This window comes from Brachyhypopomus gauderio, unplaced genomic scaffold (genome assembly GCF_052324685.1).
Source record: "Brachyhypopomus gauderio isolate BG-103 unplaced genomic scaffold, BGAUD_0.2 sc131, whole genome shotgun sequence".
In the NCBI taxonomy this organism is placed as follows: domain Eukaryota; kingdom Metazoa; phylum Chordata; class Actinopteri; order Gymnotiformes; family Hypopomidae; genus Brachyhypopomus; species Brachyhypopomus gauderio.
Genome location: NW_027506952.1, coordinates 417,819 through 445,559, shown reverse-complemented (window position 1 = coordinate 445,559; position 27,741 = coordinate 417,819). Strand labels below are relative to the sequence as shown.

At 38.7% G+C, this 27,741-nt stretch overlaps 3 protein-coding genes and 1 long non-coding RNA gene across 7 annotated transcripts; 3 read left to right on the top strand and 1 right to left on the bottom strand.

The window, feature by feature from the left end:
• The first annotated feature begins 529 nt into the window (after window positions 1-529).
• Window positions 530-3,122, top strand: LOC143499242 (immunoglobulin kappa light chain-like). 2 transcript variants are annotated; one of them, XM_076993985.1, is made up of 8 exons: window positions 530-1,186; window positions 1,424-1,729; window positions 1,831-2,124; window positions 2,245-2,355; window positions 2,445-2,469; window positions 2,563-2,600; window positions 2,822-2,862; window positions 2,941-3,122. In XM_076993985.1, exons 1-8 carry the CDS (start codon window positions 1,144-1,146, stop codon window positions 2,983-2,985), a joined length of 903 nt encoding a protein of 300 aa, XP_076850100.1. In that variant the 5' UTR covers window positions 530-1,143; the 3' UTR covers window positions 2,986-3,122. The 2 variants fall into 2 exon arrangements, with proteins under 2 accessions (XP_076850100.1, XP_076850101.1); XM_076993986.1 differs by having other exon boundaries at window positions 533-1,186; window positions 2,257-2,355.
• LOC143499244 (uncharacterized) lies at window positions 1,978-25,286 on the bottom strand. Of its 2 annotated transcripts, XR_013126052.1 has the most exons (4): window positions 25,044-25,286; window positions 22,855-22,891; window positions 22,708-22,749; window positions 1,978-2,114 (listed from the first exon to the last, which is right to left on the bottom strand). It is a non-coding gene; the product is annotated as an uncharacterized LOC143499244 (long non-coding RNA). The 2 variants fall into 2 exon arrangements; XR_013126051.1 differs by lacking the exon at window positions 1,978-2,114 and adding an exon at window positions 10,118-10,360 and having other exon boundaries at window positions 22,708-22,891.
• On the top strand, window positions 6,577-10,161 carry LOC143499241 (immunoglobulin kappa light chain-like). 2 transcript variants are annotated; one of them, XM_076993983.1, is made up of 8 exons: window positions 6,577-6,944; window positions 7,483-7,803; window positions 7,951-8,250; window positions 8,438-8,530; window positions 8,754-8,781; window positions 8,884-8,921; window positions 9,004-9,053; window positions 9,191-10,153. In XM_076993983.1, the coding sequence occupies exons 1-8, from the start codon at window positions 6,878-6,880 to the stop codon at window positions 9,263-9,265; spliced, it is 972 nt and encodes a 323-aa protein (XP_076850098.1). In that variant the 5' UTR covers window positions 6,577-6,877; the 3' UTR covers window positions 9,266-10,153. The 2 variants fall into 2 exon arrangements, with proteins under 2 accessions (XP_076850098.1, XP_076850099.1); XM_076993984.1 differs by lacking the exon at window positions 7,483-7,803 and having other exon boundaries at window positions 6,578-6,944; window positions 9,191-10,161.
• s100v2 (S100 calcium binding protein V2) lies at window positions 24,147-27,727 on the top strand. The gene is made up of 3 exons (XM_076993988.1): window positions 24,147-24,306; window positions 25,644-25,775; window positions 26,907-27,727. Exons 1-3 carry the CDS (start codon window positions 24,295-24,297, stop codon window positions 27,075-27,077), a joined length of 315 nt encoding a protein of 104 aa, XP_076850103.1. The 5' UTR covers window positions 24,147-24,294; the 3' UTR covers window positions 27,078-27,727.
• The last annotated feature ends 14 nt before the right edge of the window (window positions 27,728-27,741 follow it).

Sequence of the window (27,741 nt, the reverse complement as noted above, 5' to 3'; positions counted from 1 at the left end):
TATCTGTATACCATAAAAACACCTGAGTTTTTTTGTTTGGACAGTATAAGTTGGACAGTAGGCTATACGTTGTAAAATGTAGTATTATCACTACTTAGCCAGGCGTGCTCAAATTCAGTTTTGTCATCCTCTGAATGTAGGAATGCGTGAGGACAAAACACAACTGACACTAAAATGTAAAATAAAGTGATACCTGAACACCTATACATACACTAACCTCGCGTATTTACAGTCAAAAACTTTTATAACTTTGCTTTGAAATGTTCTGGCTACAACAATGCGGACCGTGCGCTGCAGTGCAGTGTCGATACCCTTAGAAATGAAGTCATCGGGCACCTGCGATCAATGGAAGGATATCAGCATTGGGACTGCAAGGAAGAGGAACACAATTAATTTGTGCTATGTTTTAAAAATGGATTTGTACTGTAGTAGCCTACATTTGTATTCTAGCTGTCTTGATTTAAAAATAATTCAAGAAAGGTCTGCTGTTGTCTGCTGTGTTGTTTATTATACCATCATCATGTGACAAAACATAAGCACGAACGTTTTCTGATTTTGTCGTTAGGAAGATAAGTTTCCATTTATTGACTTGGACAAAAATATTACTCGAATCATTATTAACAAAATGTTTAGATGATTAAACAGAGAGAGAGAGAGAGAGAGAGAGAGAGAGAGAGAGAGCAGAGCGGGAACGCAGCGTAAAACAAGCGATACTTGTTTTCTCTTACTGCAGTGCAACGCGTAACGAGCAGATGAAATTGCACCATAAATGAAATTGCACAATGAAACTGTTGTAGTTGGTGGATACTTCTTCACATCAATGCTACAGAAGAATACACCTCACTGCACCATACATTCTCACAAGCTTGGAGTTTTCATGGGTCAACCTTAAGGAAAGATCATCATATACCACGTTTTACGTATTCAGTTGATTACTATGCTAGTCCATTCTGGTAAAGTATCCTGTGAGTCCTCGTTTTTATTTTAATTTAACATCCATGCTGGTACACTGGTCCATTTTGATGACGTTAATTTTACGTGGCAGGGGATGTAAAATCTGATGGACATGTAAGATTATGTAAGTCTGTTGATGTAGCCTGAGATAAAAGAAGGTGGTTCTTAAAGCTCTCTGAGGCTTTCATCATGGCATGGACACTGTTTGTTTCTTTCTTATTTGCTTTTAAAAGTAAGTGTATATATATCAAATATAAGATTCATGATCATCAATTATATTACTGATGAAATTTAATATTTTCCATTGTTATTGTATATGAATTTCATTTTTGTAGTTTTACATTGCTCATTCTGCTCTTGAGATGCTACAGGTTATAGGTTTTGTGTTTATTTTTTTGTGCTATTTGTAATTTTTCTTTCTTTCTTTGTGTCTCATATTTACAATGTCTCGATACTGTCTGCTTCACAGGTGTTTGTCCAGCTGTGTTTCAAACACCTGGAGTAGTCAAAGTGCCACTGGGTGAAACAGTTACACTGACGTGCAATACAGAAAGTGTAATGGCAGCATGCAGTGGGATTTCATGGTATAAAATACATCCAAGAATGAGAGAGCTGAAATTGGCCACCGCTGTAGTGATCAAGAGTGATCAAGAGAATAGTTCATGCTCAGGACTCATCCACAATGTGACTGTAGATGATTCTGGAACATACTACTGCAGTGTTTTATATTCTGTTATAGCATACATAGGCAATGGCTCCAAAGTCATTGTAACAGGTAGGCATCAGTATATGTTTTAATGTTTATTTTAGTATACAACAGATCTGTATTAAATGTGTGTAAATTATATTACATGTTAATTTCATGTCAACCCACAGAACCCAATACCCAACCTACAATCACACTGTACATCCCAGACGAGAGTCTGGAGTCTAGCGTGTCTCTGCAGTGTCTCGTGTTCAGGGTTGTCCCACATGAGGCTCGTATTTTCTGGGTTGTAAGTGGGACAGCACAGACTGGATGGACAGAATCCGGCTGGAAGGAGCGCACTGAATTTTCAGAATTCACACAAGCTTCTCTTACTCTTTCTTCAGACGTCTGGATGGATGGCATCCAGATTGAGTGCATTGTTGAAGTTGGTGGAAAAAATTTCTCCAAGTCCCTGAAAACAGGTGGTTAGAATATAATGTTTTTCAATGTAATAACGGCACCAGGAAAATGTGGTTATGATATGAATGTGTAATGTTGCAATGTTATTTTATTTTGAGTATGTTTGCTGTCGTAATGTTCAGTTCTCTTTACAGGCTTAAATCGTGTGTGTACATGGATTTTGTATGTGGGTCCTGGTTCAGTGTTGCTCATCATGGTTGGGGTTGTTGTTGCTACTGTTTTCTTACACAGAGGTAAAAGAAGAAAAGCACAAACACTCAAAAAACTCACTACAGAAGAAGTTCATAATTTACTTCACTTACAGTTTGTACTTTTCTTTTAGCAAGAAAACAAGGCCCAAACAAGAGGTTTGTGTCTCTTCATACGGTAATACCAAATATTCAGCTTGTAATATCTTTAACAATAATTAATAATAATTTAATATATTTTTTAAATTTCAGATCTGCTGACAAGAAATCTCAAAGCAGATGTCAGAATGGTAAGAAAAATCAAATATCATTTTGTATTTTTACTATTATTTTAGTCATAACCAGTGATTTCAAAGTTGTAGAACTGAAGCGTAATGTAGCAAATGTGTTTGTGCTTATTGTCAGTCAGTTTGATATTGTGGCAAAAAGTCACATATGCCTAATATTGATAGAACTGGAGGATTGTCTTTTGTGCTATTTACGAAATGATGCATATTGTTTGTTCTGTTAGAGAGACGCTGTACACACACTGCAGAGGGATCGAATATAACGGTATGATGAACTTTATCTGTATCTGTATACCACAAATACTCTTGAGACCTTACTTGTTTCAGTATTTTTTGTTCACAGGAAGTGCAATATACAAGTTTGGACAAGTTTTGGAAAATGCAGTAATAACACTACTTAGCCAAACTTGTCACATTCTGTTTGTTTGTTTATATTGTCTGAATGTGTGAATGAGTGTATAAAAATACAACAATGTGCTGAAATTTCAAATAAAGTGTAGCTATGCTAGCTTGCATTGACATGGATCAGCCTCGCATACTTACGTATTGTGTTTCTTTCAAATATGTGGATGTAAAACCATCCAAGTGAATCTGCTGTGAACACCAAGCTCAGACTAAACCTCTATAACAACTGTTCAGGATGTGTTACTATGACTCTTGGGCATACAAACTCTTTAATAATAATAATAATTAGTGCATTTTTCATTTTTAACTTAGGAACGTGATTATATACATTTACAACATAAAGACTCCCAAGCGGTACAATCAAATCTGAAATCTGTCTTGATTTGAAAAATGTTTGAAAACAAAACACACCCTGGCGCGCACACACACACACACACACACACACACACACACACACACACACACACACACACACACACACACACACACACACACACACACACACACACTCCTCTGTTGCTGCCTTGCTACAATTTACTTACTTTCATGTGAACAATTTTCAATTCATTTACTAATGTATTACAATCCAATTGCTTTACAGAAAACGTGAAATTCGTATGTATTTTAAAAGAACATTACAGATTTGTGAGATGTAGACTCCACTTGTATTTCACACTCTGTATGTATTCCTGGAGAGACAATAAAGTCACGTTCATATTTGCAAATGAAAACATGAAAGTGGGGAGGTTTAGTGTAGCACGATATACAATAACACAATAACGCTACACAGAATTATGTGATTATACATATAAATTTTTACACAGTAAATAACCAGCATATCATATCATAGCATATGCTGTATAATGATGTAAAAAATAATATGTTGCATATAATTTTTTAAAATATATAATTATAATTTTACATTATTTTTTCAATACAAGATATTATTTTTACATGATTCTACAGTCAAAATGTACAGCAACAGTGTACAATTGTATGATATGTTACCTGACAGCAAATGAACAGATAAAACTTTTCTTTTTGTTAATTTGTGAGTGCTTTGCTTTGCCATACTTTTTCTCTTTTTTTGCTCTTTTGCAAAGAGCATTCCTTTATCTCGGTGCACACAAATGTTTGCCTTTGTTGCAACTACCATCACTGGTTTGCTATTGCATGAGACAGACTCGCAGGTTTGAGACCCATGTACATAAGTCTGTGAAACCACAAAGGGTATCTGAGCTGTGGGTGGGGATCGACCCATGTGTTCTTCAACCACGCTGCTGGCCTCCCGCCTGGGTCCCAGTGGTTAGAACAGAGACCGCTTCAACATTCAAAGTCAGAGCAGGATGTGAGACCAGACCCTCAACGTACAAATCGGTGCACCTGGTCTGAATTTCGCTCTGCTTTTTTGCGTGTTGTCAATCACGAGACGGCACCTGCGTGAAAGCAACACGCTTTGGGTTTTGTGCAGGGCAACTTAAAGGGTTATCTTTGCAGCAGGTGGGCTGTGAAAACAAAGATGCATGAATGAAAACCAAAGTGTCAGTGCTTGAGCCTGATGTTTCAGAGTGTACAAACTTAAATTCACTTCTATTAAATGAATGCTTGCTGTGTATGTTGACAGTGTCATGACATGCAATGAAGGCCAATGTCACCATGCTGATTTAGCTGGGGTTACATATTCATTCGGTGTCATTTGACATTGTTGTTAATTTTGAGTAATCATAAGGGTGATTTTTTTTACTGTATGTTTGGAATTAAATATTTAAAACTACATGCTGAGTGTCACAGAGCCAATTAAACAGTTTGTTAGTTTGGGAGTTTAACAGAAAATTGCTGTACACACATACATTTTTTTAGTATGTGTGTTACATCTAGTTTTACATACATCTAGTTTTAGAAGACTGCAGATTGCAGTTTGGATTTCAGGTCATTTTTGACACCTTTTCTCTACAGCACATTAAAATCAGTAAACATTTAATAGTCAACACATGGTATGCACTGATTTAATATGGGCAGCAGATGCAGTATGAAAAAATAGAAATATAGTATAAAAATGTTTTTTGATGAATTTCATAAACATTTCAGATTGTACTTATATTTCAAAAATTCTAATTATGAATGAACTATAATGAACTAATTTGACGATCATCTGTACATTGTATATGATTATTTTTAAATTATTATTATTATTATTCTATTTAAGGGAAAAATGCATTAGCTTTGTCTTGGTTCACTCAGTCAACCTCCTGGACTCCAGCAACAAACTTGAGCTCAAAGACACCACTCAAGAAGAAACACACACAGCCATCAGGCCTTGGAACCATAGGCGTTCAGACATAGACATCAGGTGGTGCTAAAGCACCACCAACTCTGCCCTTTATCAACAAAAGTGCCCTTTTAAAACTTTTTAAAACGGTTAAAAAAAACATTATTAACATTTTACTGAGGTCTGTTTGAAACGATCTTTTGAAAACCTTTAAAACAATGCCCTGAAATGCGCCACCACCTCACACACACCCGACCTCTCTCTTCCTTTAACACCAGATGCACTGCAGCAGCAGTTCAGTTCAGCGAGTGGGAGGAAGCGTCTTCAGCACAGCACGCACGGTCACAGATAGACTTCTTCTCCCGTGCCCCACCAGCCAGGTCACATACACATCAAGTCAAATCGTACCGTTTGCCCTCTAGGCCCAACGTGAAACCATTTTCTTGTGTAGTAAAATGTCTCATACAGCACCAAACTACTAAGCATTTTTAGCCGACTGGTCACCTGATAAACTAGTCGCTCTAGCCCAAATCAATGATAGATAACGTGAGGACGACCACATACAAATAATTAATATAGAGTTTGCAAATCTATGTGTTAAGCTGAACGTTTTCTGTTGTATAGGTTTTGTTAGGCAACATAAATTAACACATTCATTTGTGAAAGAAGAAACGGGAAGTTCCCCATTACCTGTGAAAAATGCCCATCTGCATTCGTGTAATGAAAACACCCAGTAGCCTATAACTCCTTCTCGTACTTTACAGTCTTTTTACTGTCTTAATTGTAGGCCTATATTGATTTACTAATTGCAAAATATATGCAACAAGGCCTGCAGACAGTGGAGGGTAAACAGAAGTTAACTGAAGGACTTAAAAATGACTGTATATAGTTAATATTGGATATGAATTTAATCAGTTGGTGGTGTGACTTTTTTCGGTTGAAAACTCACGTTTAGAGAATGTTACAAATAAATGTCAAATTTCATTCAACATATGCGTGTAATTTTTTTTATAATGAAGTGTTCAACGTGTGCTTAAAAGTGCCCATTTCCCCCCTGAGCACTTGACCCCCCAAAATGTCTGTGCACGCCACTGCTTTGGTAAGAGTTTTCTTTAATGCCTGCAAGATTAGGTTATGCTTAGTAAGCATTGTGGTTACAAAATGTAACCACTAAAATGTTACAAAAAAGAGGTGCAAAGGTAGTAGGCTTTCAAAAACAGTTCATTCAAAGGTTAGTTGAAAGGTGAATGTGTTTCTGGTATTCTCAACATTCTCAACAACATGAGACGCTCACTTGCTCACATTCTCAATACAAAAACCCAAAACACAGGAGTCTTTATGTCTTTGCCTTTAGTACAGGTCCAAGGGAGTCTATGAACTTTACATGTTGCAGCTGAAAAAAATTCTTACAAATCCCTTGTGTACACATCATTGGCTGTTCTTGATCAGTCTGTAACGCTGCTTGGAGGGGAACTGGTTCATGATGGTCGTCCTGATGTTCTGCTGGTAAAGGGTGAGCTGACCTTGCTGCTTTCAGAGCAGAGGAGAAGCGAAACCTCCCACTGACTTCTCAAGATGGGTTAGATAAGAGAGAGAGAGGTGGCGAATGCTCTTTGAAACCTTCAGCATGGGATTCTGGGTGTTGCTTCTTTGTGCTGCTTACGCTGTGAAAAGTAAGTTTTTCTTCTTTGTTTCTCTCCTAGTTGCAATTGAATACACTAGACCACAACTTAAACTAAGATTATATTCTGAAATAAAATACTACATGAAGTTATAAAGAAATAAAATGTATTAACACACCATGCACCAGCTATAGTAATGGTATGCAGATAACAACATTGCATGGTTTACATATCTGTATATTAAAATAATATTAAAATTTTATTAGATATTAATTCTAATAAATAAATATATTGCATATACAGTAATATTTTCTGGATTTGTTTATTTTTATTTTTGTATTTGTTTATTTACAATTAAAATATGCAAAGATATATACAAATAAGATATTTAATTGTGGATTTTTAAGCAAAACTGTTACTTATATTTTACTGAGCAGAATAAACAAATAAACAGGCTTGCTGGTATTTTTAAGTTACTTTTTTTCGTTTGCTTGTTATATTTTGTTATTGAACATTTTGTGTATGTTTGAATTGTATTTGTGTTATTTAATAGTATTTAATTGTGTTTTAACTGTAATCTTTTCTGTAGCATCTCTGTCATTTCTGGTGACCCAATCACCTGGGACTATACACGTGTCAGTCGGTGACCCATTTACTATAAAATGTAAGCGCGAGAGTAAGGTCACGTATTGCTTTTCTTCAACATTTTGGCATAAATTGAACCCCAGGACTGGAAAACTTACAGACATCAGTGACATCGTGTCTACGGATGTCAAGCCGGAAGATGATGGAGAATCGTGTAGCCTGACGATCTCCAGTGCAACCATTAAAAACTCGGGCACCTACTATTGCGCAGTTTTATTTAGTGCAGTTGTTATGGTAGGAAACGGCACGAGAGTCATCGTCACAGGCAAGTGGACAAAATCAGATGATGGCACTTGAAGCCAGTGGTTTTAATTGATCAAAGAAGGTTTAAGCAATGTCTTCCTATTTTTATTCACACGTTATATTGCGCTAACCCCGATACTGACTATTCTAATACAGTTGTCTATTGTAGATCGTGGTCCGATAATGCCGTCCATCATTATGTACTCCCCTTCGGATTTCGTCGGACCCACCGGTCCACTCCAGTGTCTGGTGAAGGGAGCGGTACCTTCACAGGTGCGCGTTGTCTGGATTATTGACCAAAGCAATCGCACTGGACTGACGGAGTCAGCATGGACAGAGAACAGCGATTCAGCCGACGAGTACACACGAGCTACAATTACAATTACAGCAGAGGAATGGGCGAAGGCCACACATATTGAGTGTGTAGTCATGTACGACGGCGTGGAAATCTCAAAAACTCTGAACAGGGGTAAGTACGGAAAAATTCTTATAGTAGGTCTATTAGTATGATTGTTTTTCTAATGGAAAATTGTGCAATAGCAAACCAGTCTTTCGTTTTATGTATGCATTTATTATCTGTAGGTCTGTTATTAATACAAATTGTAATAAATCATTAAGTATCCACTAAAATACATTATTGCTATCACATTATTCAGATTCTGCATGTATCTGGTTGCTGTATGCGGGCATCGCGGCTGTGTTTCTTACTGTTGCTGTGACGGTCACCCTTGCTGTTTATTTACACAAAGGTGAATATGAAATCAAAGGCTTTTATTCAAAAGTACAGAAATTTGTGTAAAGCTTGTGCACGCTATTCTAGGAATGTGAAATTTGAGGCTTGAACATGCCTTACTGTATAGCTCTGAAACAGTTAGGAATCTGAATGTGTGAATTACATCGTTGCATTGTTTATAACATATTATAGATTGCTGGTTGCAGTGTGGTTATTTATTGTTATTTATTTCCTCTTAGATTTACAGTCAGCCACTACAATAAAGGGGTTTGTTTTTACTCATTTTAGTAAAAAACCAAAAACTAAAACTGAAATTGTGACTGATGTTTTATAGGCCTGGCTGTTAATAATGCATGTATGATATTTCAGGTACCGTGGAACATATGCTCAGGGAAAACAAAACAATGGTAGGCCTAATTATTGTTGTTGTTGTTATTATTGTTGTTACTGCTGTTGTTGTCATGATGATGGCTCCTTTGTGCTCACCAGGGAATCGAGACACACTGAGGCCTACTGCAATGAGACCTTCAGCTATAATGGTAGATTCTAGATTTGTCCTGAACAGATTTAATGGTAGATTACAGATTTAATGGTAGATTACAGATTTACCAATGCGCCATAAACAGAACTTTGATGTCAATCATACTTGTTTTTCATAATTGTTTCCCTTCTACAGGAAGTGGAGTATTCCAGTGTGAACCCTGACAGCTTTAACCAGCTCGGTGTTGTTCCTCCATCAGAATTTGATTAGCAATGTTTAGTGAACGTCTTTTCTTTACTGACTCTGGTACCAAAGAGGAATAAAGAGGCACAGAGACATTGGAGAAAAAAGAGAGAAAAGACAGAAGGGAGAGAAATGAATGATCAAGACTTACTGACCCTTACTTTTGTATAAATGCTTTTGTATGTAATTTGTGTGGGCTTCTCATACTTTATGGCACATTAAATAACTGTTACATGTGCACAAGCCTTGTTTCTATATTACCACACTTTCAGCATGCCTGTTGTGTGTCTGCCATTTCTTTGTTATGAAACAAAGATGTCACCGCACAAAATAATTTAATGGATTAACTAATTAATTAATATATAAAGGTAATAAAGGTAAAATATGTATCTTTAAACAAGAATGAAAATATGTTAATATGTAAGATTAAATACTGTACACTACAACAATAAAAATTCTGAGCCCTGGTAAAAGAGGTCACTCACTGGCCGCTTAATACCTCATACTTTCAGTCGTCAGCCATTTGATTACTGTTGCCTTATTGGTGAGTTTTATAAGTGATGATCACCATTGGTCAATTCAGTTTTTGAACACAGACAACTCCTGGCTAGATATTATTTGGGAGAATTCTCCGTTTTGAGAACTCAGCATGGAAGTGGCATGACTGCAGGTTTTGAATTACAAATCGGTCTGCCCAGCAGTGCCACCCCAAATACATTAACAGAAAGTGTTCATTGATAAAGGGATTGGAGATGTTCAGGCCAAATTCATGGGGTCAGTCATCTCATTTTTCCTGGTACTTTTTCTACTATTGCTACAGATACTGTATCCCTAAATGATGACTCAAAGAGAATGTCTGAAGTCTAAGCAAGGCTTTAATTTGAGCATAATCTGCTCCATTACTAGCTATTCATTTGTGTTTTGTACAGATTCAAAACATTAAAATGTGTTCACTCTTTGCAATTCTTTATTACTTTAGTACATACATACACATTCATTCGGCTTCAGCAGGCACAGACCACATCAGCACATCCTGTGTTTTCTCCTTCCTATTGGAGCAGTAGTTCACCCTGCTGGATGTGACGAAGGAGAGAAGCGCCAAGTCCTTCAGGTCTATTCTGTCTGATAAACAGAATCACAGACATCTGTGAGGTGTGGGAAATTAGGGCGTACTCACACTAGGCACGGTTTGCTGGTTCCGTGCTGGGGCCCGGTTATCCCCTCTGGCCTGCACTCACACTGGCTTCAGCAACCCGGCCCGAGCACGCTTACGTCATCACAACGTGACTTTATTTGGAAAAAAAGCGCGCTTGCACAACACTATGGAGTTCACGATTCTCTTTTTATTGTATTTTTGGAGTCGTTTTGGGAGTGCAGAAACACGGTGCAAGCACAGATTTATTGATAATTTAACACAACGATTGTCTGCTAATCGAAATGAACCAATCAGACGAGGCACCAAGCCGGCCCGGGCATGGATAGCGCTCACACTAGAAGCGAACCGTGCCCGAGTCCACATGAATCGTGCCCTGGCCCACCTCTTCAAGCGGGCCCGAGCACGGTTAACTGATCCGGGCCCGGGCACGGTTGGAGCGCTCACACTAGCCAAACGAACCGTGCTTCGGCAGGGAACCATGCCCGGGCCCGGATCACAGAGCCTAGTGTGAGTATGCCCTTAGCCATAACCACAGCAGTAACTGAAAAACAAAAACTGCTTCGACACAAAAAGCGAACCACTTCCTTGATCAGACTCCACAAAAGCGCAGCCTGAGATGTAACTTGAGCTGCTTGTGCACTGGGTAGATTCGCCAGATGGCGCTGTTGAGAAGTTCACCATACACCAAAAGGGCCAGCATGCTGATACAATGATGCTGTTATCAGGATCTCCGGAGTAAGAGACACATTGATTTTTATTCTTAAAATGCAGTGCATTTCACTGACTAACAAAACAGTGGCCTATGGCACCACACTGATGTTTGAGTGCTACACTTAAAGAGTGACCCTTTCATGAAGTCAAGTCAATCAAATAATTATGTATGATAGAGTGACCAGTGTTGCTGGGTCATAGACTGTACCTGAGTAGTTCACTTATTGGTCTAAGTTACAAAAAGTGCAAGTTAATGTTTTTCATTCATTAAAAAGCTGAGAAAGGTACCACCAACTGATTAAATCCACACCACCAACTGATTAAATCCATATCCAATATTAACTATATAGGCCTACAGTCGTTGTTAAGTCCTTCAGTTAACTTCTGTTCCACTGTCTGCAGGCCTTGTTGCATATATTTTGCAATTAGTAAATCAATCAATGCCTACAATTAAGTAAAAAGACCAAAAAGTACGAGAAGGAGTTATAGGCTACTGAGTGTTGTCATTACATGAATGCAGATGGGCATTTTTCACAGGTAATGGGGAACTTCCAGTTTCTTCTTTCACAAACGAATGTGTTAATTTATGTTGCCTAACAAAACCTATACAACAGAAAACGTTCAGCTTACCACATAGATTTGCAAACTTTACCTTAATTATTTGTATGTGGTCGTCCTCACGTTATCTATCATTGATTTGGGCTAGAGCGACTAGTTTATCAGGTGACCAGTCGGCTAAAATGTTTAGAAGGATGGTGTTATACGAGACATTTTACTGCACAACAAAATGATATTACGTTGGGCTTAGAGGGCAAACGGTACTATTTTACTTGATGTGTATGTGACCTGGCTGGTGGGGCACGGGAGAAGAAGTCTATCTGTGACCGTGTGTGCTGTGCTGAAGACGCTTCCTTTACCTCGCTGAACTGAACTGCTGCTGCAGCGCATCTGGTGTTAAAGGAAGAGAGAGGTCGGGTGTGTGCAAGGTGGTGGCTCATTTCAGGGCATTGTTTTTAATCGCGCAGGTTTTCAAAAGATCATTTCAAACAGACCTCAGTAAAATGTTAATAATAATGATAATTATATCCTGTTCTGGTATATATATATATATATATATATATATATATATATATATATATATATATATATATATATATTAAGCGAAGTTTCAAAAAGGCACTTTCGTTGATAAAAGGCAGAGTTGGTGGTGCTTTAGATGTCTATGTCTGCACGCCTATGCCAGCAATGTACACACACTATTTATACACAATATACCATATATAGACTAGGATAAATGACTCTCAGGTAGAGAACTCACTAATGGGCAGGGGCGCAGATGGCACTGGGGACGGGGGGGACATGTCCCCTCCAGATTAATATTGACCCCATCCGACATCTAGCATCTACAAGCATAAACGAGCACATATATATATATATATATATATATATATATATATATATATATATATATATATATATATATATATATATATATAGTATATCACATATATATATCACATATATATATCACATATATTATATATATACTGCTCAAAAAAATAAAGGGAACACTACAATAACACATCCTAGATCTCAATTAATAAAAATCTTTGAAATCAGTTGAAAATCTCTCATTTCTACCTGTTGTCTGTTCAATGTTCCCTTTATTTTTTTGAGCAGTGTATATATATATATATATAATTTCCATCTACACCCCTGCTAATGGGTACCACCTACCTGAGGGGTGTACACATAGCAAAACTCCACACGACAACACAAACACTGCCACTGCTGACGGAGGTGGCAGAAGACCGAGGCCTTGGCTCACCCTAACTTCCTGTAATGTTGGGTTGTAGGAGGCTGGACACAAGTGCGAACTATGAAGAGGTGACAGTCTGGCCTTGGGAATCACCAAATAGTGGTAATGGAGTGTATGTGTGGGCTGTATAGCCTCAACAGCTCAGAGAGATAAGGCAGGGCTTGTTGGTTTCCTGATAAATGTACATGTAAATGGTGTAAAGGGTGTAAAGTGTCCTGAACTTTCGTATGAGTAAGGACTCTTGTACCAGATATGAGCTGAAGATACCTTTTGGGAAAGGGCAGGTGAGGAGAATGTCATGATTAATGGTATCAACAATGCCACTAAGATCTACAAGAATTAAAATGTTTATGGCATCACTGTCAGCAGAGTCATAGTACGATATTATTTGATATTATTTGATATTATTTTTTGGTGAGAAAGCTTTGCACTTGGGGAATTATGAGGCACTATTAGGAGTGAAGTGGATGAAGGAGTAGTCAGGGTCAGTGGCGTGCACAGACATTTTGGGGGGCAAGTGCTCGGGGGGGGGGGGGGGGGGGGGCACTTTTTAGCGCACGTGGAACACTTCATTATAAAAAACAATTACAAGAACATGTTGAATGAAATTTTACTTTTATTTGTAACGTTCTTTAAATGTGAGTTTTCAATGGAAAAAAGTCACACTGCCAACTGATAAAATACATAACCAATATTAACTATATACAGTTAACTTCTGTCTGCAGGCCTTGTTGCATATATTTTGCAATTAGTAAATCAATATAGGCCTACAATTAAGACAGTAAAAAGACCAAAAAGTAGGAGAAGGAGTTATAGGCTACTGAGTGTTGTCATTACATGAATGCAGATGGGCATTTTTCACAGGTAATGGGGAACTTCCCGTTTCTTCTTTCACAAATGTGTGAGTGTTAATTTATGTTGCCTAACAAAACCTATACATACTTTCGTTGATAAAGGGCAGAGTTGGTGGTGCTTTAATGTCTATGTGTGCACGCCACTGGTCAGGGTGTTGTAGTTCTGAGTTAACAGCAGAGGTGGGTAGGAACGCGTTACATTTACTCCGTTACATTTATTCAAGTAGCTTTTTGGACAAAAATGTACTTGTAAGAGTAGTTTTATTATGAAAGACTTCTACTTTTACTTGAGTAAATATGTGGTGAGAAAAACGCGACAATCGGATTTGCACCGCGCGCTACCGTTACGTTCGTTTTGTAAATAATTCGTCTTTTCAGCGGGCCGTTGTAAAATGGACACAAATTAAGTATTATATCGCGATCAATCGATATCAATCGATCGCCGGTGGTTGGCGCCAGAGCGAACTAGTAACTCATTGAATCATAGATGTAGATCAGAGGTAAATAAACTAGATTTTTTTTTCGGCGTGATATCAGAAGTGTGGCGTGAGAGCGTGTGAAGACGGTCAAATGCGTGTGTCTCACGCTCAATGCGTGAGAGTTGGCAACCCTGCGATGCGATAAGTTTGCCGTATGTATAATTTTGTGTAATGCTATATCTCTGAGGCATAACGTTTGTATTATGTAATTATTAAATGTAACGCAGTGCAATACTAAAAACCAGTTCACACTCTGATCGTACACACTAGCAATATATGATGATTAAGTTTGCTATAAATTGATTCAGTTGGCGTCAAGTTGTAGCTACACGTATTGGCTGACAGTCTCATCAGTTAGTGCCTTTGTGGAACACATTAAAGTTACACAGGCCTAATAATTAGGAACAAACTAAAATACATATTATTTATATATTATATTTATAATAAATAATTTTTGTTATCATTAAAAGTCATTGTTTCCAGTAATTCAATTTCCCATGATGTAATTTACTGACACGAGACAGTACTCATGCATTTACTCACTACTTGAGTAGCTTTTAATCAAAGTACTTTTTTACTTTTACTCAAGTAAATTTTTTGGATGCATACTTTTACTTTTGCTTGAGTAACATTTGTTTCAAGTAACAGTACTTTTACTTGAGTAACATTGTTGAATACTCTACCCACCTCTGGTTAACAGAGGATGAGGATGGGGACACCGGTGGGAAAGTCTGATCAATTATATGAGTTTCATCATAGAAAAAATTAAAGAAGGCTTCACACTAAACAAATGAGCTGTATTGAAGCTAAAGTATTTTGTTTATGTTTGCAAAGAGAATTTATGTGATAAATCATTGTACTTTATTATCTTACCCAACTGCTTCTGACTTTTATTGTGCTCACCATTTAAGGGTTTCAGAATTTCTAACACAAGCCTACCACTGCCTATACTAATGATAGAGGAGAAACATGATGTGCAATCAGCATAGAGAGCGATGCTCTTCATATGTCAAAATTTGCCACGAGATTAACAACAATGCCTGTAAACTTGTACTGACTACTGCACGTAGACTTGTGGTAGTCCAACTGCAAGCACCTGCTGGTAGCTTTTAAGTCTCCTAGGTCGGGGGAAACCATGGACAGGTCTTAAAGTTAGAAGACTTTAAGGACGTCAGGTAGGCAGCAGGACTGCTAGCGTTAGTATTTCAAAAGGATCGGTTATGACCCTGTACATAAGTGAGACCGTCAATATGTTGCGTAAAGTTAAAACATTCAGACACACCCATGAGAGCAGTGAGTGTCAACATTAATGTTAAAATTCCCAAGCAAGATTACAGCAGGCTAACGTTACAGAACAGGTTAATGTGAGTGCCTCCCAGGGATCAGACAGAAAACTTGGCAACATTTGGCACGGAGAGCTGGGGGTGCAATAAAGCAATTCTACCACAAGAGGGAGGCAGACCAATAATTTTTAAGACCATGTATTCAAAACATCATGGAAGCCATTCATTACATCATGGAAACCAAGTGTCTTAATTTCATGGTGTTCCTGTAGATGGCAGCTAATTCACCACATTGCTTTTGGGGTTTACTGGCATAGTTATACCCAGACATAACTATACCCAGGCATAATTTTACCCAGTCATAACTATACCCAGTGATATCTATATGCAGACAGGCTAAAAGCATTCAAGTGCATAAAATTACCAAGTTGCCAAGTTGCTTCCTGGTCTGTTTGTGCGGGAGCATATCATATGACTCTTCAGTAATTAAATCATCTAACAGAAGCAGTCTGTTAGTGACTGACTGAGTGTCAAGAGGGGCAAATCTGTCACTGTGAGTTATAATAGATGTCCCAGCCTCAGCCATCATAACAGGAATAAGAAGTTTGTGATTCTGAGTGTTTGGGGGTAGAGGCGTTGCTAAAGTGGCATCTTCCCCATATAATACTCAGTTATATTATCTGCAAATTGACTGATGATCAAGTGACATCTTGAAAAGTGGTGAAGAAAATTAGATCACTGAATGATGTTTAGTGAACAGGTTTCCTAAACAACAGACTCCAAATGCAGACCGAGACAACAGCTCAACCCACCAAGGTAGCAAACCCAACAATGACGGGTTGAGCTTGAGACCCACTGAACTCTGAGGGAACCCAGCTAATAAACAAATACAGAATTACCAGCTTGTAGGTCAAGATGCGGCAATGCTTGCAGGGACTCCATTCATAACCATCATCAGGGAATTACCCTTAAATATTTAAATATTCAATTATTTTTCATGCTTCAAGAAAGCACTATCTTCATCTCAAGAGTATTTATTTTTAAATCTGCTCTTAATGTTAATCTGCTTTTAAAGGTTAATGTTTTTAAATGTTGTTATTTTTAGCCCTAAAACAAAATAAAATCCAGAGGTTTTCCATCTTGTCCTATAAAACATCTATTTTGGTTTCAGAGTACAATTTAATAACAGGTTAGTCCTGGCATGCCTGTGCACACTGCCATGACAGCATCACTGGAGAATACATGTTGTGGTAGGCCGGGCTGCGGGCACAGGGGTGTCACGTCACTGCTAGAACTCTCCCCCGTTCTTAATCACCCACATACTGATAAGTCCCTCATTTACCGTTTACACCTGCAGCACATTATCTCTTCCTTTAAAACAGGGATGTCCAAACTTTTTGCAATGAGGGCCAGATATGGTAAAGTAAAATTGTGTAGGTGCCAAACATTATCTAATTTATCAAGTTAATTTTTTAATAAATAAGGGGGAGGGGCTACTTTTTTGTAATTCCACAATCGCGATTGACACAAAAATTCAACGTTTCTTTGGCGTTAATGTAAATGTTAAGATCTGTGGCACTTTAGCTAACCATGATATCTAATTGTTGAATTACCAACATGTCTCACGCATGCATAAGACTGGTGGCCCTAAGGGTGCACTTCTGCCCTAAGACTTATCAGAAATTGTATACAATTACACGCATGCGTAGTCCAAATCGGGTTTCTGGTATGAGTCAGGTAATTACAAGTGACAAGTATATTCGAGCCTATAATTGTAGCATAAGCCAGATGTCATTCCCCGAGACGTAAGAACTAAAGAAAGCAATATATATATATATATACTGTATTAAGGAAAATGACAAATATAGTAAAGAACAGTTACTTGTATAAATACTGTAACTTTAATCTGACTACTGGATTAGAAATACTAACTCTTTAGATTACTCGATCGTTACTGAAAAAAGTGGTGAGATTAGAGTAGCGGTGTCCAAACATTCTGCAATGAGGGCCAGATCTAGTGCCCCATTGTCGGCCCCAAGTGCTGTGGCCGACAATGGGCCACTTGGGGCCGACAATTAGCCAATTTATGCAAATTATCAAATTTATTTTATAATAAATAGGAGGGGGGGGGGGCTGCTTTTTGGTTACGTAAGATGGCGTGGGGGATGGGTCGGCGTGGGGGATGGGACGGCATGGGGGATGAGACGTTGTGGCGATGTCTACTCGTGTGTACCAGGTCAACTGTCACCTTCTGGTGAAATACAAAATAGCAGGCGCTGGCGGGCCGCATATTTCTGATTTTATGGCATGGGCTGCAGGCCGGTGGAGGTTTGAAGGCGGGCCGGACTTTGGACATGGCTGCTTTAAAGCCTCCACATGTTCCATCGAGTGCTCATTGAGTCCTGAGTATTCGACTTGCCTGCCCTTACGACGTCTGTCTCCTGCGTCAGCCCTGTACGATGCCTAAAAGGACTTTATACGCACTCCATTTTGTGTTTAGCGCTTTTCTGCTCTTCTCTGCTTTCTAGCTGAGCCATAATCAAGTGAAGCCTTTTTGTTCCGTTTTTGTGTTATGGACATTAAAAACGTAACCGCCTCACTTTCGCCTCCAGCTGCTTCAATTACCTCACACATGCTTAAACCCATGATATGGATTATCACTCTTAGAAACCACTTCTCAGCTTTTACTGGAACTGAGCACCTAGGAAAGATTACCATTTTCACAATGGTACTCTCTTGACTGCAATGGGGATATTTGTCACACAACCTTTTGAGAAATAACAAAAAAATCAATTTTCATTAAATTTTTACATGCCTGACATTATTCAACAAGCTTTTAACTGATATGCATAACTTCAATGTCCATAATCTCTGTTCCACTGTACAGATTGTGAAACTTGGTTTAAATTAGGGGTGTGTGTGTGTGTGTGCATCACTATGATTTATAACTTAGTCATACCCTTTCTAATTAAACACTGTGGCTAATTCTGAAGGGTGAGATGAAGAACACCATCAATAATAGTGCCAGGACAATGCTTAACTTTGCAGACATTACTTAATATGTTAACCACTCTCTAAAAATAGAATTTTTTAGCCTGAAATGATGACATATAAAAGGTTAAAAAACAATGTGCCTTGACCCAATACATGCATGACCACTTTCAGACCTCCAGTTGATAGTTCAGCGGTCATGCTACACTCTTCTCTTTTACGTTGACATAGTGTGTACACCTCTACGGACACACAACATACAGTATGTTGATTGAATGGGAGTGAAGAAACTGAACTGCCATCCACAAACATGAAATCTGAGGTCACCTAGAATCCCTTGTTTACATTGCTGGGGCTCAAGGTGACATCAGCTCTTCAGAGGTCATTTTATAAACCTCTGTTCCTTTCCACATGAGATCAAGGTTGTTTTGATGGACATGGCTTCTGTCTGATCATGAAGGAAGTGGTTTATCTTAGTCCAATATAATGTGTAAAGTGTTCTAGTGGGCCGCGTCCACTGCTGAGGAAGCCCAAGAGATGTCACAGTGTGTCGTGACTCCAGAAGGTTGAACAGGGCGGGCAATAAACATGGCTGAATCAATGCAGGTTTCAACAAGTTGCTACACTGAGAGGAATAAAAAACATGACAGATGAGACAAAATGAACACGTGCTGACAAATGACCGTAAACTGAATCACAGTTGGCAACTCTGTGCCTTTTCATTAATCCATTACACCTTTACCTGAACTGGATGTAAAATGTGCAACTTGCTGTCCAAAAAAATCTTAGTGGTATGTGTGGAACGTGTGAGCTCACTGGCCCAAGCATAGCCCCTGCGGTGCCGGGCCGGAGTTTGAATTCTCCCCTCAAATCCTGTTCTGGTCATCATGTTTTTGAGCAAATAAAATGGAAAATGTAGACAACAAAATGGATCAGATGGGTGGAATTTCCTTTAAACCACAGATGATTAAACCAGAGTTCATCAAAGGACATAACAGCTGCCTGACTCAGCATTTGTGGGCAACACAGAGTCAGTGACCACACAATTGGCTTCATGACTCACATCCTACAATGTTAACACAAGTGAGTGTCTGTGCTTGTGTGTTATATGAGAATTTGAGAACACATGGGACTGGGAGTAAGAGAACAAGAGAGAGGTAGAGAGAGAGTGTGTGTGTGTAAGAGAGTGAGTATGGGAGAGAGCAAGTGTTTGTGAGAGAAATAAGTTTATTTTTCGCATTAGTGAAATTTCACACATCACAAACATCTGACACACCCACAAGAACTCAGTCATGACAAGATTCACAAAAAGAATCACAAATCCCACATGATGACCATAGCAATTTGTGTACTGAAAAGTGTACTGAACAAGACTATTTCCATAGTAACTGCAACCGAACTTCCCAAAGGATGTGGGAAAAACAAATTCAAATTTGTGGATTTGCCAATCTGTCACCATGGATACGCCCTCTGAGTTGTTATTGTTTCTTGGACTGAAATGTAAGTCCATTCCACAAGTTTTAAATACCGTGTGAAACACTATACAGGGAAACCACACATCGTACAAAAATAACAAATGCCACAGCATAGGGATGCCACTTATAATGACCAACTGCACAAAAAAAAATATTAATCTATTCCAAATAATTATAATATGTACTATATAGACTGTGTATGCAAAAGTATATAAAGTAAAAGTTGAATTATGTATAAAAAGTAAAAGTTGAAAAAGATGAGGAAAATTGTTTCTGAATAATTTACAAACTTGTACCTGTACTAATTGTAAAGTAATCTAACCTATCTTGAAAGGCACTATATAAATCTAAGTTTCATTCATTCATTCATACAACCCACACAGAATGTTAGTGTATATGAACTTGCACAATAGAACATGTTACAATAAACTGTAGATGACTGTATTAGACTTTCAGGCTCCCATTGGATGTGAATGTGTAGCAAAAGATTTTAGGATTAGTGTGTGTGTGTGTGTGAGTATATGAGTGTGATTGATGACTTCTGCTGGTACACACCCTGCTCTCAGTCCTAATGGATCAGAGAGGCAACTTAAAATACTGAAAAAGGTCAAAACATCTGTTCACAGAATTAAAACACCACGGAATGAAAACTGTCCAAAGTGGCAAAGTGAAAAAAGTGCTCAGAGTTCAGTGTTCTCCTGAAATCACACACACACACACACACACACACACACACACACTCTCTCTCTCTCTCTCTCTCTCTCTCTCTCTCTCTCTCTCTCTCTCTCTCTCTCTCTCTCTCTACCTCTACTGATTAGGTAAATCCAAAACCATGCCAGATATTTCATCTTCCCCACCTTTTATGAAAATCAATTGAAAGTTATTTTGGATGATTCCATAGGTCTGTACCACTACAATTATTGAGTACAGAGCAAAATGTCCCACTTTTCTCTTTCTAAATGGCTGCCCTCCTACCCGAGAAATACTAAGACGAGGAGAGACGAGCCTTTCCTGCTATCCACCCTAGGCCAGTCACCTCCTGCCTAACCAGTTATGCTGAAGGATCAACCCACTGCCCTGGCCCCTCTCACCACCCCGAATTCTCTGCTTCTATGGCTGTATCTCCGCGGCCCTGGACTACTATTACTGACTAACAGGAAGTCTAGGACTCTTAAGAATAAGAATTACATAGATAACACATATATATATAAATGCACACAATGATGAGAATTACTTATATTTCCCATTACTTCTTTGTTTATATATCTGTCTAATTATTGTTGTCATCGTGACCAGCGTCGACCAGAAAAGGGTGGATCCCAAACCCCCCTCCCCCACTTGGAGCTTGGACACTTGTAAAGCTGCTTTGTGACAACAACTGTTGTAAATAAAAAAAAAATAGCTTTTATTTGATACTCTAGTTCTGATCATAACTGAAAGCGTTTCATTTATTCATTCTGAAAATCAAAGAAGACTCAGTTCCTTTTGTTGCAGACTTTTCTTTTGTACACTAATGCCTCAAACACAAGACATTCCATGAGCAAGTTTCTACAGGAAACACCTTGACAGGTGCGCCAAAGTTGTTCTTCATTTTCCTGAAATCCCTTTACTTTGTAAAATTTTGTAAATCCTTTTGTAAATTTGTTTCAATATTCAAAACTTACAATTGAAAATAATTTATGCATGATTATGGTTTTAGAAAAACACTTATCTACTTATATTAAAGTCAAACATTTTAATGACGATGAAGTGTCCTCTGAAACCACAGTTTGTAGCAAGAATAATCCATAGATTTAGCATCTGAGCTATACCAAAGTTGTTACACAGACAGCAACTAGAAGCCCTGTTGTGGACTGATGCAAGAAACAGTATAAGATAAACACATTTACACTTTCAGCATTGGGCAGACAAACTTATCTAGATACGTCATTCATAGCATATCTCACAGTGCTTGTACTCCATGGGAAATTAACCCATGGCTAGCACCTTGCACTACCTGCTACAGGATATTGTGCACCTAGTCTCAGAAGCTTACCTTCACTCCATTCGTTTCAAAGCTACACATGACTTGACCCTTCTGACATATCTCCAGATGAGTGTGAATGCAATGGGGAGGCTTTAGCTGTGGTGAACTGGCAGTTAAATCTGATTGTGTTGACAAACGCCTTTAAAGTTGCACCTCTGGCCTAATACAATACAGCTTTGCACAAGCTCTCTGTGTGCCCAGCACACCCATAACTGCATAGTGACAAAGATTCAACAATAAACTTGACTGGGTTTCATAAAGCAATTTGCCAGGTTAAAATAATTCGAATAAGGAGAAGCATTAACATGAAGAACACTCAGAAGAAGGAGAATCATGCATAATATGAAGAACGCTCACGCACAGAAATGGTGGTCAGCACAAACGAACCAATCACAAAGCAAATGGTCTGGCATGTACAGCATCCATTCAATAGACCCTAGACACAGATAACCCCTGTAAGATGTTATACAATCAGGAAGTACCTTTCGCCTAAGCTGGTCATCAGTAATTTTGGTCCAACCATAGATTAACGCAGGATAAAACACAAACCTGTTTTTAGTGGTTGGTTTTGGAACAGTGCCACTGCTTTTAACTAAACTTGACAACAGATCAACAGATCCGATTATAATTATAGTATTTTTTTCAGAGTTTAGAGCAATGCAGGTTCATCTATACCTGGAAAGTCTGTGTGATGTCCTGGACTGCTCTTCCCTTGACCTGTGGGAAGAGTCGAACTGGTAATGACCCATGTCGGTTTGTGTCATGACATTGAAATGGGGATATTGTAACATGGGGATATTGTCTTTGCTATGCCAGACACACCAGCAGTGTGGTTCTCAGGTAGGGTCAGTCTTGAGTTCTGCAAAGATGTGTGGAGAAAAAGTTGCTTTCACCAAAAGGTTCCACATAACACCGACAAGCCCATAGAAAGCTCTTGTAATTATTCAGATCGTTAAACATCTAATTTTTTTCTTAACAGCAATAATTATTAAAGGAAGAATTTGGATTGTGTGTGTCAGGTTAATCTGAATGAGGTATAGGCCTATTTTACATGTTTACCAAACCGGTTGCAGTAACACCTTAATCAGGCATGTGTCCTTGTGTGGTTTTGTGATGACCATTTAGGCATGACAATATGAGCTTGTGGTATGAGAACCTAAATGCACACAAAAATAAACAGTAACAGTCAGTTATTAAAAAAAAGACAAGAAGGTTCACCCTTCACCTTCCCTGCACTGAACGGACTCTATGGCCACACAGTGCGTTATTCTACCGTCATACTGAACACCCAGGGAAAGAGTTCCCTGGTAAAGTAACACCACAAAACTAACCACAAATTAATTCAGTGCAATTTGTAGATTGAATGACTGTGTTAGTGTGTTATGGCAGTAATCAAGCCATACTATCCACAAAGCACACCTGCGACCACAAAGACAGGTTAAATGGGGCAGGGGTGGGGATTTCCTTTGGCATTTAAAAAAAGAGATAGAACTTCCTTCTAATGTTGTTTGTTTATGTTAATGAAATGGTACATTTAATGAAACTTCTAGTTACCATAAAATGTATTATTATAACAAAAGGGAGCAACTCCGTGATTATCTACATCTGGTAGGCCTGTATGCAACTTATTCAACATGTAGGGTGATTCCCTGCATAATTACTGCGTCTTAGGTCGTTGACAGACACATATTAGGAAGGTGTGTGATTGTGTGTTTCAAATGCACCTCCTTTAATCTAGCTGCATCATATTAGTCAAGATTACCAAAAGGAAGGTAATATTGACTAATATTTGGTAAGGAATAAATGACTAACTTACTCGCTAAACCTATTTTTCTGAACAACTGCAATTTGTTCAGACCAAAACGGTGTGTCACTTTCTGTGAAGGTTTAGGTAGGACAACCAAAAAGAGTCGCAACTCAATCCAGTCACTGCTTGCAGTCTGTTGTTGCATAAAAGGAACGTGTTCCAGCTTTCTTCTGAGAGTTTCCAGATGTGAAATGCGTGCGCTTTCTGCTTCGTAGAATCAACACTGGAAGACTAGGGGAACACGTAGACTATATGCTGCCCATCCCCGCCCCGTCCAGCGTACAATCCCGAAGCATCGAATTACAAGGACGACTCTTCCCCATAGCTCGCTGACACGGTAGGTGGGTTGCGTTTTTTTCATCTTAGTGGGAGGATTCGGGATTTGAGCCAAGATGTGACAGCAGAGGAACATTCGCCGAGTAAAGTAACAATTAGAAGAGAAAGGAGCGTCTGCAATGGCGGCAGAGGTACGGCATTTTACTTACACATCTTATAATGTTAGAATTGTTTGGCCTTTACCTGACTAAACTTTTAAGACATGATGTCTCAATAATTTCGGATTTCTGTAAGATTGTTAAAGCTATGTTCGGTTTCAAACTTCTCTGGTCTAAAAAAGTTTAACTCACCATGCAAGTAAAGACAGTAGGGATTTCAGAAACTCCATTTTGAACAATATACGTGATTGAACCTTGTTCGTCTAAAGACCTGCATGCGGTATTTAGTGCTCTTTAATAGGCAGTTCAGAGTGTCGATCTCGGCGTTATCAGCTTCTTTTTCTCGAAGACTTAATTTTGTTCATTGAAAGTATGTGTTTAGAGTATGCACGTCTTGTCTAAATGTAAGAAAAAACACTGATAGCGTTCATCTTACGATCTTTGCTACAGATTCACTTGGAATAGGTTCTGCTTTAATTAAACGACTTATGATTAGATGTAGCTAGATAGCGTAAATGTTTTGTATCGTATTAAGGAGTGTCAGTGAAAATCGCCGGAGGCCAGTAGGTCTGCAGGCCAGGAGTGAACCTCTTATGCTATGTTAATTAAGACCATATGCTTCAGAATGGGCTTTTCTCGGTTGTGCCTGTAGAGATATGAGCGCGTGTGGAAATGGACCGCACGAGGAATCAATCAAACTGGTTTCATTCCAGGGCGGGAGACGATGGCAGTGGGAACACACAGATTAAGCTCCCACAAAGCCTCATTACCTTTGAACGTAAAGCTTGGTTTACTATTTGTCAAGGTGACGGTCCGGTAAATCCTTGAAATGATATCTGCTGGCAGAGGTATCGGTTCCGTTCACTGTAGTGGGGTTTGATGCGGACCTGTAGATTTGTGTAGGGTACGGGTTAATTATCTATCGATCCTTAAAACACCCTAGTCTACTCTTGTAGCCTTGCGAAAGAGGGGCAGGGTTATTCTCACACAAGTGCGCCACAGGGTAAATAGTGCGAAGGAGGCGGGGTTGTCGTGGCTCGACTTGCAGGTATTACAGGTATAGTAGCGTACTGAGAAGCACGTTTATATTGTCAACGGTTTTAAAACCCCATGCAGACTGTAAGGAAAATTAGAAACCTTTCACTGCTGTGAGTACAACTTAACATGGGCTGCTTCCTTTGAGCAATATCCTCATATGATTGGGACTTTGGTTTTTGATGACATTTAAATGTTCTTTCCAATTCAATTTCTCCTGATATGACATCAAGCTTTTTCTAACAATTAAGATGCTTTTGACAGGACACAAACTTGTTTCTTTCACAGTGATGCCAGGAGTCATTTTAAGTACATTCTTTCTCACTTACTCTCAGTACTCAGATCTGGAGAAGGCCATTAATACTTTGGTCACAAAGTTCCATGATGCTTCTGCTGATAAAGGGCCATCACTAAAGGCAGATGAATTCAAGAACCTTCTTTCCTCTCAGCTGCCTAACCTTGTCAAGGTAAACACGCCCAGATATTCACTGCTACTCAGTCACAGGGTGTGGTCATGGATCCCTGTTGGGAAACTCTAAACTTCCTGTCCTGGCAACTTTGCCTGTTGAACACTGCTGTGGTAACAGCAAAGGTATTATTAAAGCTTTACGTGTGGCAGTATTTAGGCCCTTAATCAGGAGAGGGTAGGGCGCAGGCCACCATTGCAGCAAACTACATAGATCCATCCGGTTTCAGTGTGTGGGTCACACTAGCCTTGGGTTATACTCCCTCTGTAGGTATGGTTTTTCCACTTCATATTGTGGCAAAATGTCGAGCTTTCTAAGGCGACATTTTGCCACATAAACTGTTGAAACATTTGTTCAACAGTTTATTTCACCCTGCCAGATGAATTCTCAGGACGTACACACTTATAAAAACTGTACTGTACTGAAAAGGAAACCGTTCAGACGACAGACTTACCACACCCAAATAGACTAATTTCAGCTATGTCTGTGTGACTCTATAGTTTAGAAAGTCACGCATTTTGACAGGGGGAGAATGAAACCTGTATCTGTCAGTGAATTAGATTAAAAAAGATCTGGTACTACATTACCTCCCTTCACATCTGTCCAGTTTTTTAAATAACTGCAAACAGTGATGTAGGTTTGGCAGCAAGACTTTCTAAAGTGTCCTTTAAGATGGGTCCTAACGTGTAAGTGTCCTTCATATCAAATTACATAAGATGCTGTGTTTGCATCTCTTAAAGGGCCACTTTAAAACTTCATAGCTAAAATTCAGAATAGTTGTGCCTAAACTGTATATCCTGCATGAAACATCCATACTTGAATGGTTGGTATCTGGTTGTTTTGCATGTCTAGTCTGCATATGTCAGGTGTTGTTTTACTTTCTTCCTGCGAGGCAGTATATTTGCAGTATTGTCTTGATTCTGTTCTTTCTCAGTGGCATGAGATGAGTCTCAGAGCAGCACAGTCACAGTTTACTTGTTAATATTACTTTGCCGCAATATAAATGCTGTTTATCTTGACCCTTTATAGATAAAATCAAAAATAGCATGATTTTTGCTCTCCCTTTATTTATCGCAAATTGCCTAAACACAACTGAATGAGAGTCACAACTATCTTTGCATGTCTTGTTAGACCACAGGAAGCGATGCAGGCTTTGGTGAGGTGCTGAAGGTAATGGGGGTGAAGGATGGAGAGGGCATTACCTTCAAGAACTTCTGGAGCCTCATCCAAAATGTGGCCAGCAGCCAGTTTGGCCAGCTCAGCCATGAGAAGGTGTCCAAATGCACCTGCCTTCTACTCTGAGTGCCTGACTTCAGCTCCAAACTATGACGAGTTGGAGGGATGCCTCCGGGATCATCACAGCAACTAAGACTTTAACTCTCATTTGCTCTGCATTTAACCACTCATTTCTTCTCAAAACACTAACCCCCCCCCTCCCCCAGCCTTTCTTTCAGTGGGAAATTTCCCCGATAAAACATTTGCCAGAAAAACTGACTATTCTTTTACAGTGCAATGCTGTGTAGAAATGAGCCATTTTAGAAACTCTCATCCAAATCTCAAGTCCTACTGCTAACTAAAACTGCACAATTGTAACAAATTATGATGAACTGGAGTGTTGTATAAGGATTGTCTGTTTGTTTTAATTTTTTCCTAGAACATTTGTCAGTGGGATCAGAAATGTGCCTTGACCTAGAGTTTTAAGATGACTGTGATCAAAATGTTTTTCTTCATTTAGCATCACTTGTAACATTATCTGTGTTTAATAAATACATTAACTTCTTGCTTTCTTGTTTTAAAGTAGGAGTACCCTTTAGATCTCTTAGGTGATACTTCCTCAGAGGTATTGTCTTGACATCATTTTCTCATATTTATATTTTGTAATCCTCATATTTTTTTGGCCATAAAACATTCATATGCTGCAATGTCTAAAATAATTAAAACAAAAAGCATCATGTTGTTGCTGTCT

Excerpts from the sequence above, each read along its gene's own strand:
- LOC143499241 (XM_076993983.1), top strand. The coding sequence starts at position 6,878 with ATGCTCTTTGAAACCTTCAGCATGGGATTCTGGGTGTTGCTTCTTTGT. Across the intron at positions 8,251-8,437 it reads CTCAAAAACTCTGAACAGGG|ATTCTGCATGTATCTGGTTG; the intron begins GTAAGTACGGAA and ends CACATTATTCAG. Across the intron at positions 8,922-9,003 it reads TCAGGGAAAACAAAACAATG|GGAATCGAGACACACTGAGG; the intron begins GTAGGCCTAATT and ends TGTGCTCACCAG.
- s100v2 (XM_076993988.1), top strand. Across the intron at positions 25,776-26,906 it reads AGCTGCCTAACCTTGTCAAG|ACCACAGGAAGCGATGCAGG; the intron begins GTAAACACGCCC and ends ATGTCTTGTTAG.
- LOC143499242 (XM_076993985.1), top strand. The coding sequence starts at position 1,144 with ATGGCATGGACACTGTTTGTTTCTTTCTTATTTGCTTTTAAAA. Across the intron at positions 2,125-2,244 it reads CTCCAAGTCCCTGAAAACAG|TTCTCTTTACAGGCTTAAAT; the intron begins GTGGTTAGAATA and ends CGTAATGTTCAG. Across the intron at positions 2,601-2,821 it reads TCAAAGCAGATGTCAGAATG|AGAGACGCTGTACACACACT; the intron begins GTAAGAAAAATC and ends TTGTTCTGTTAG.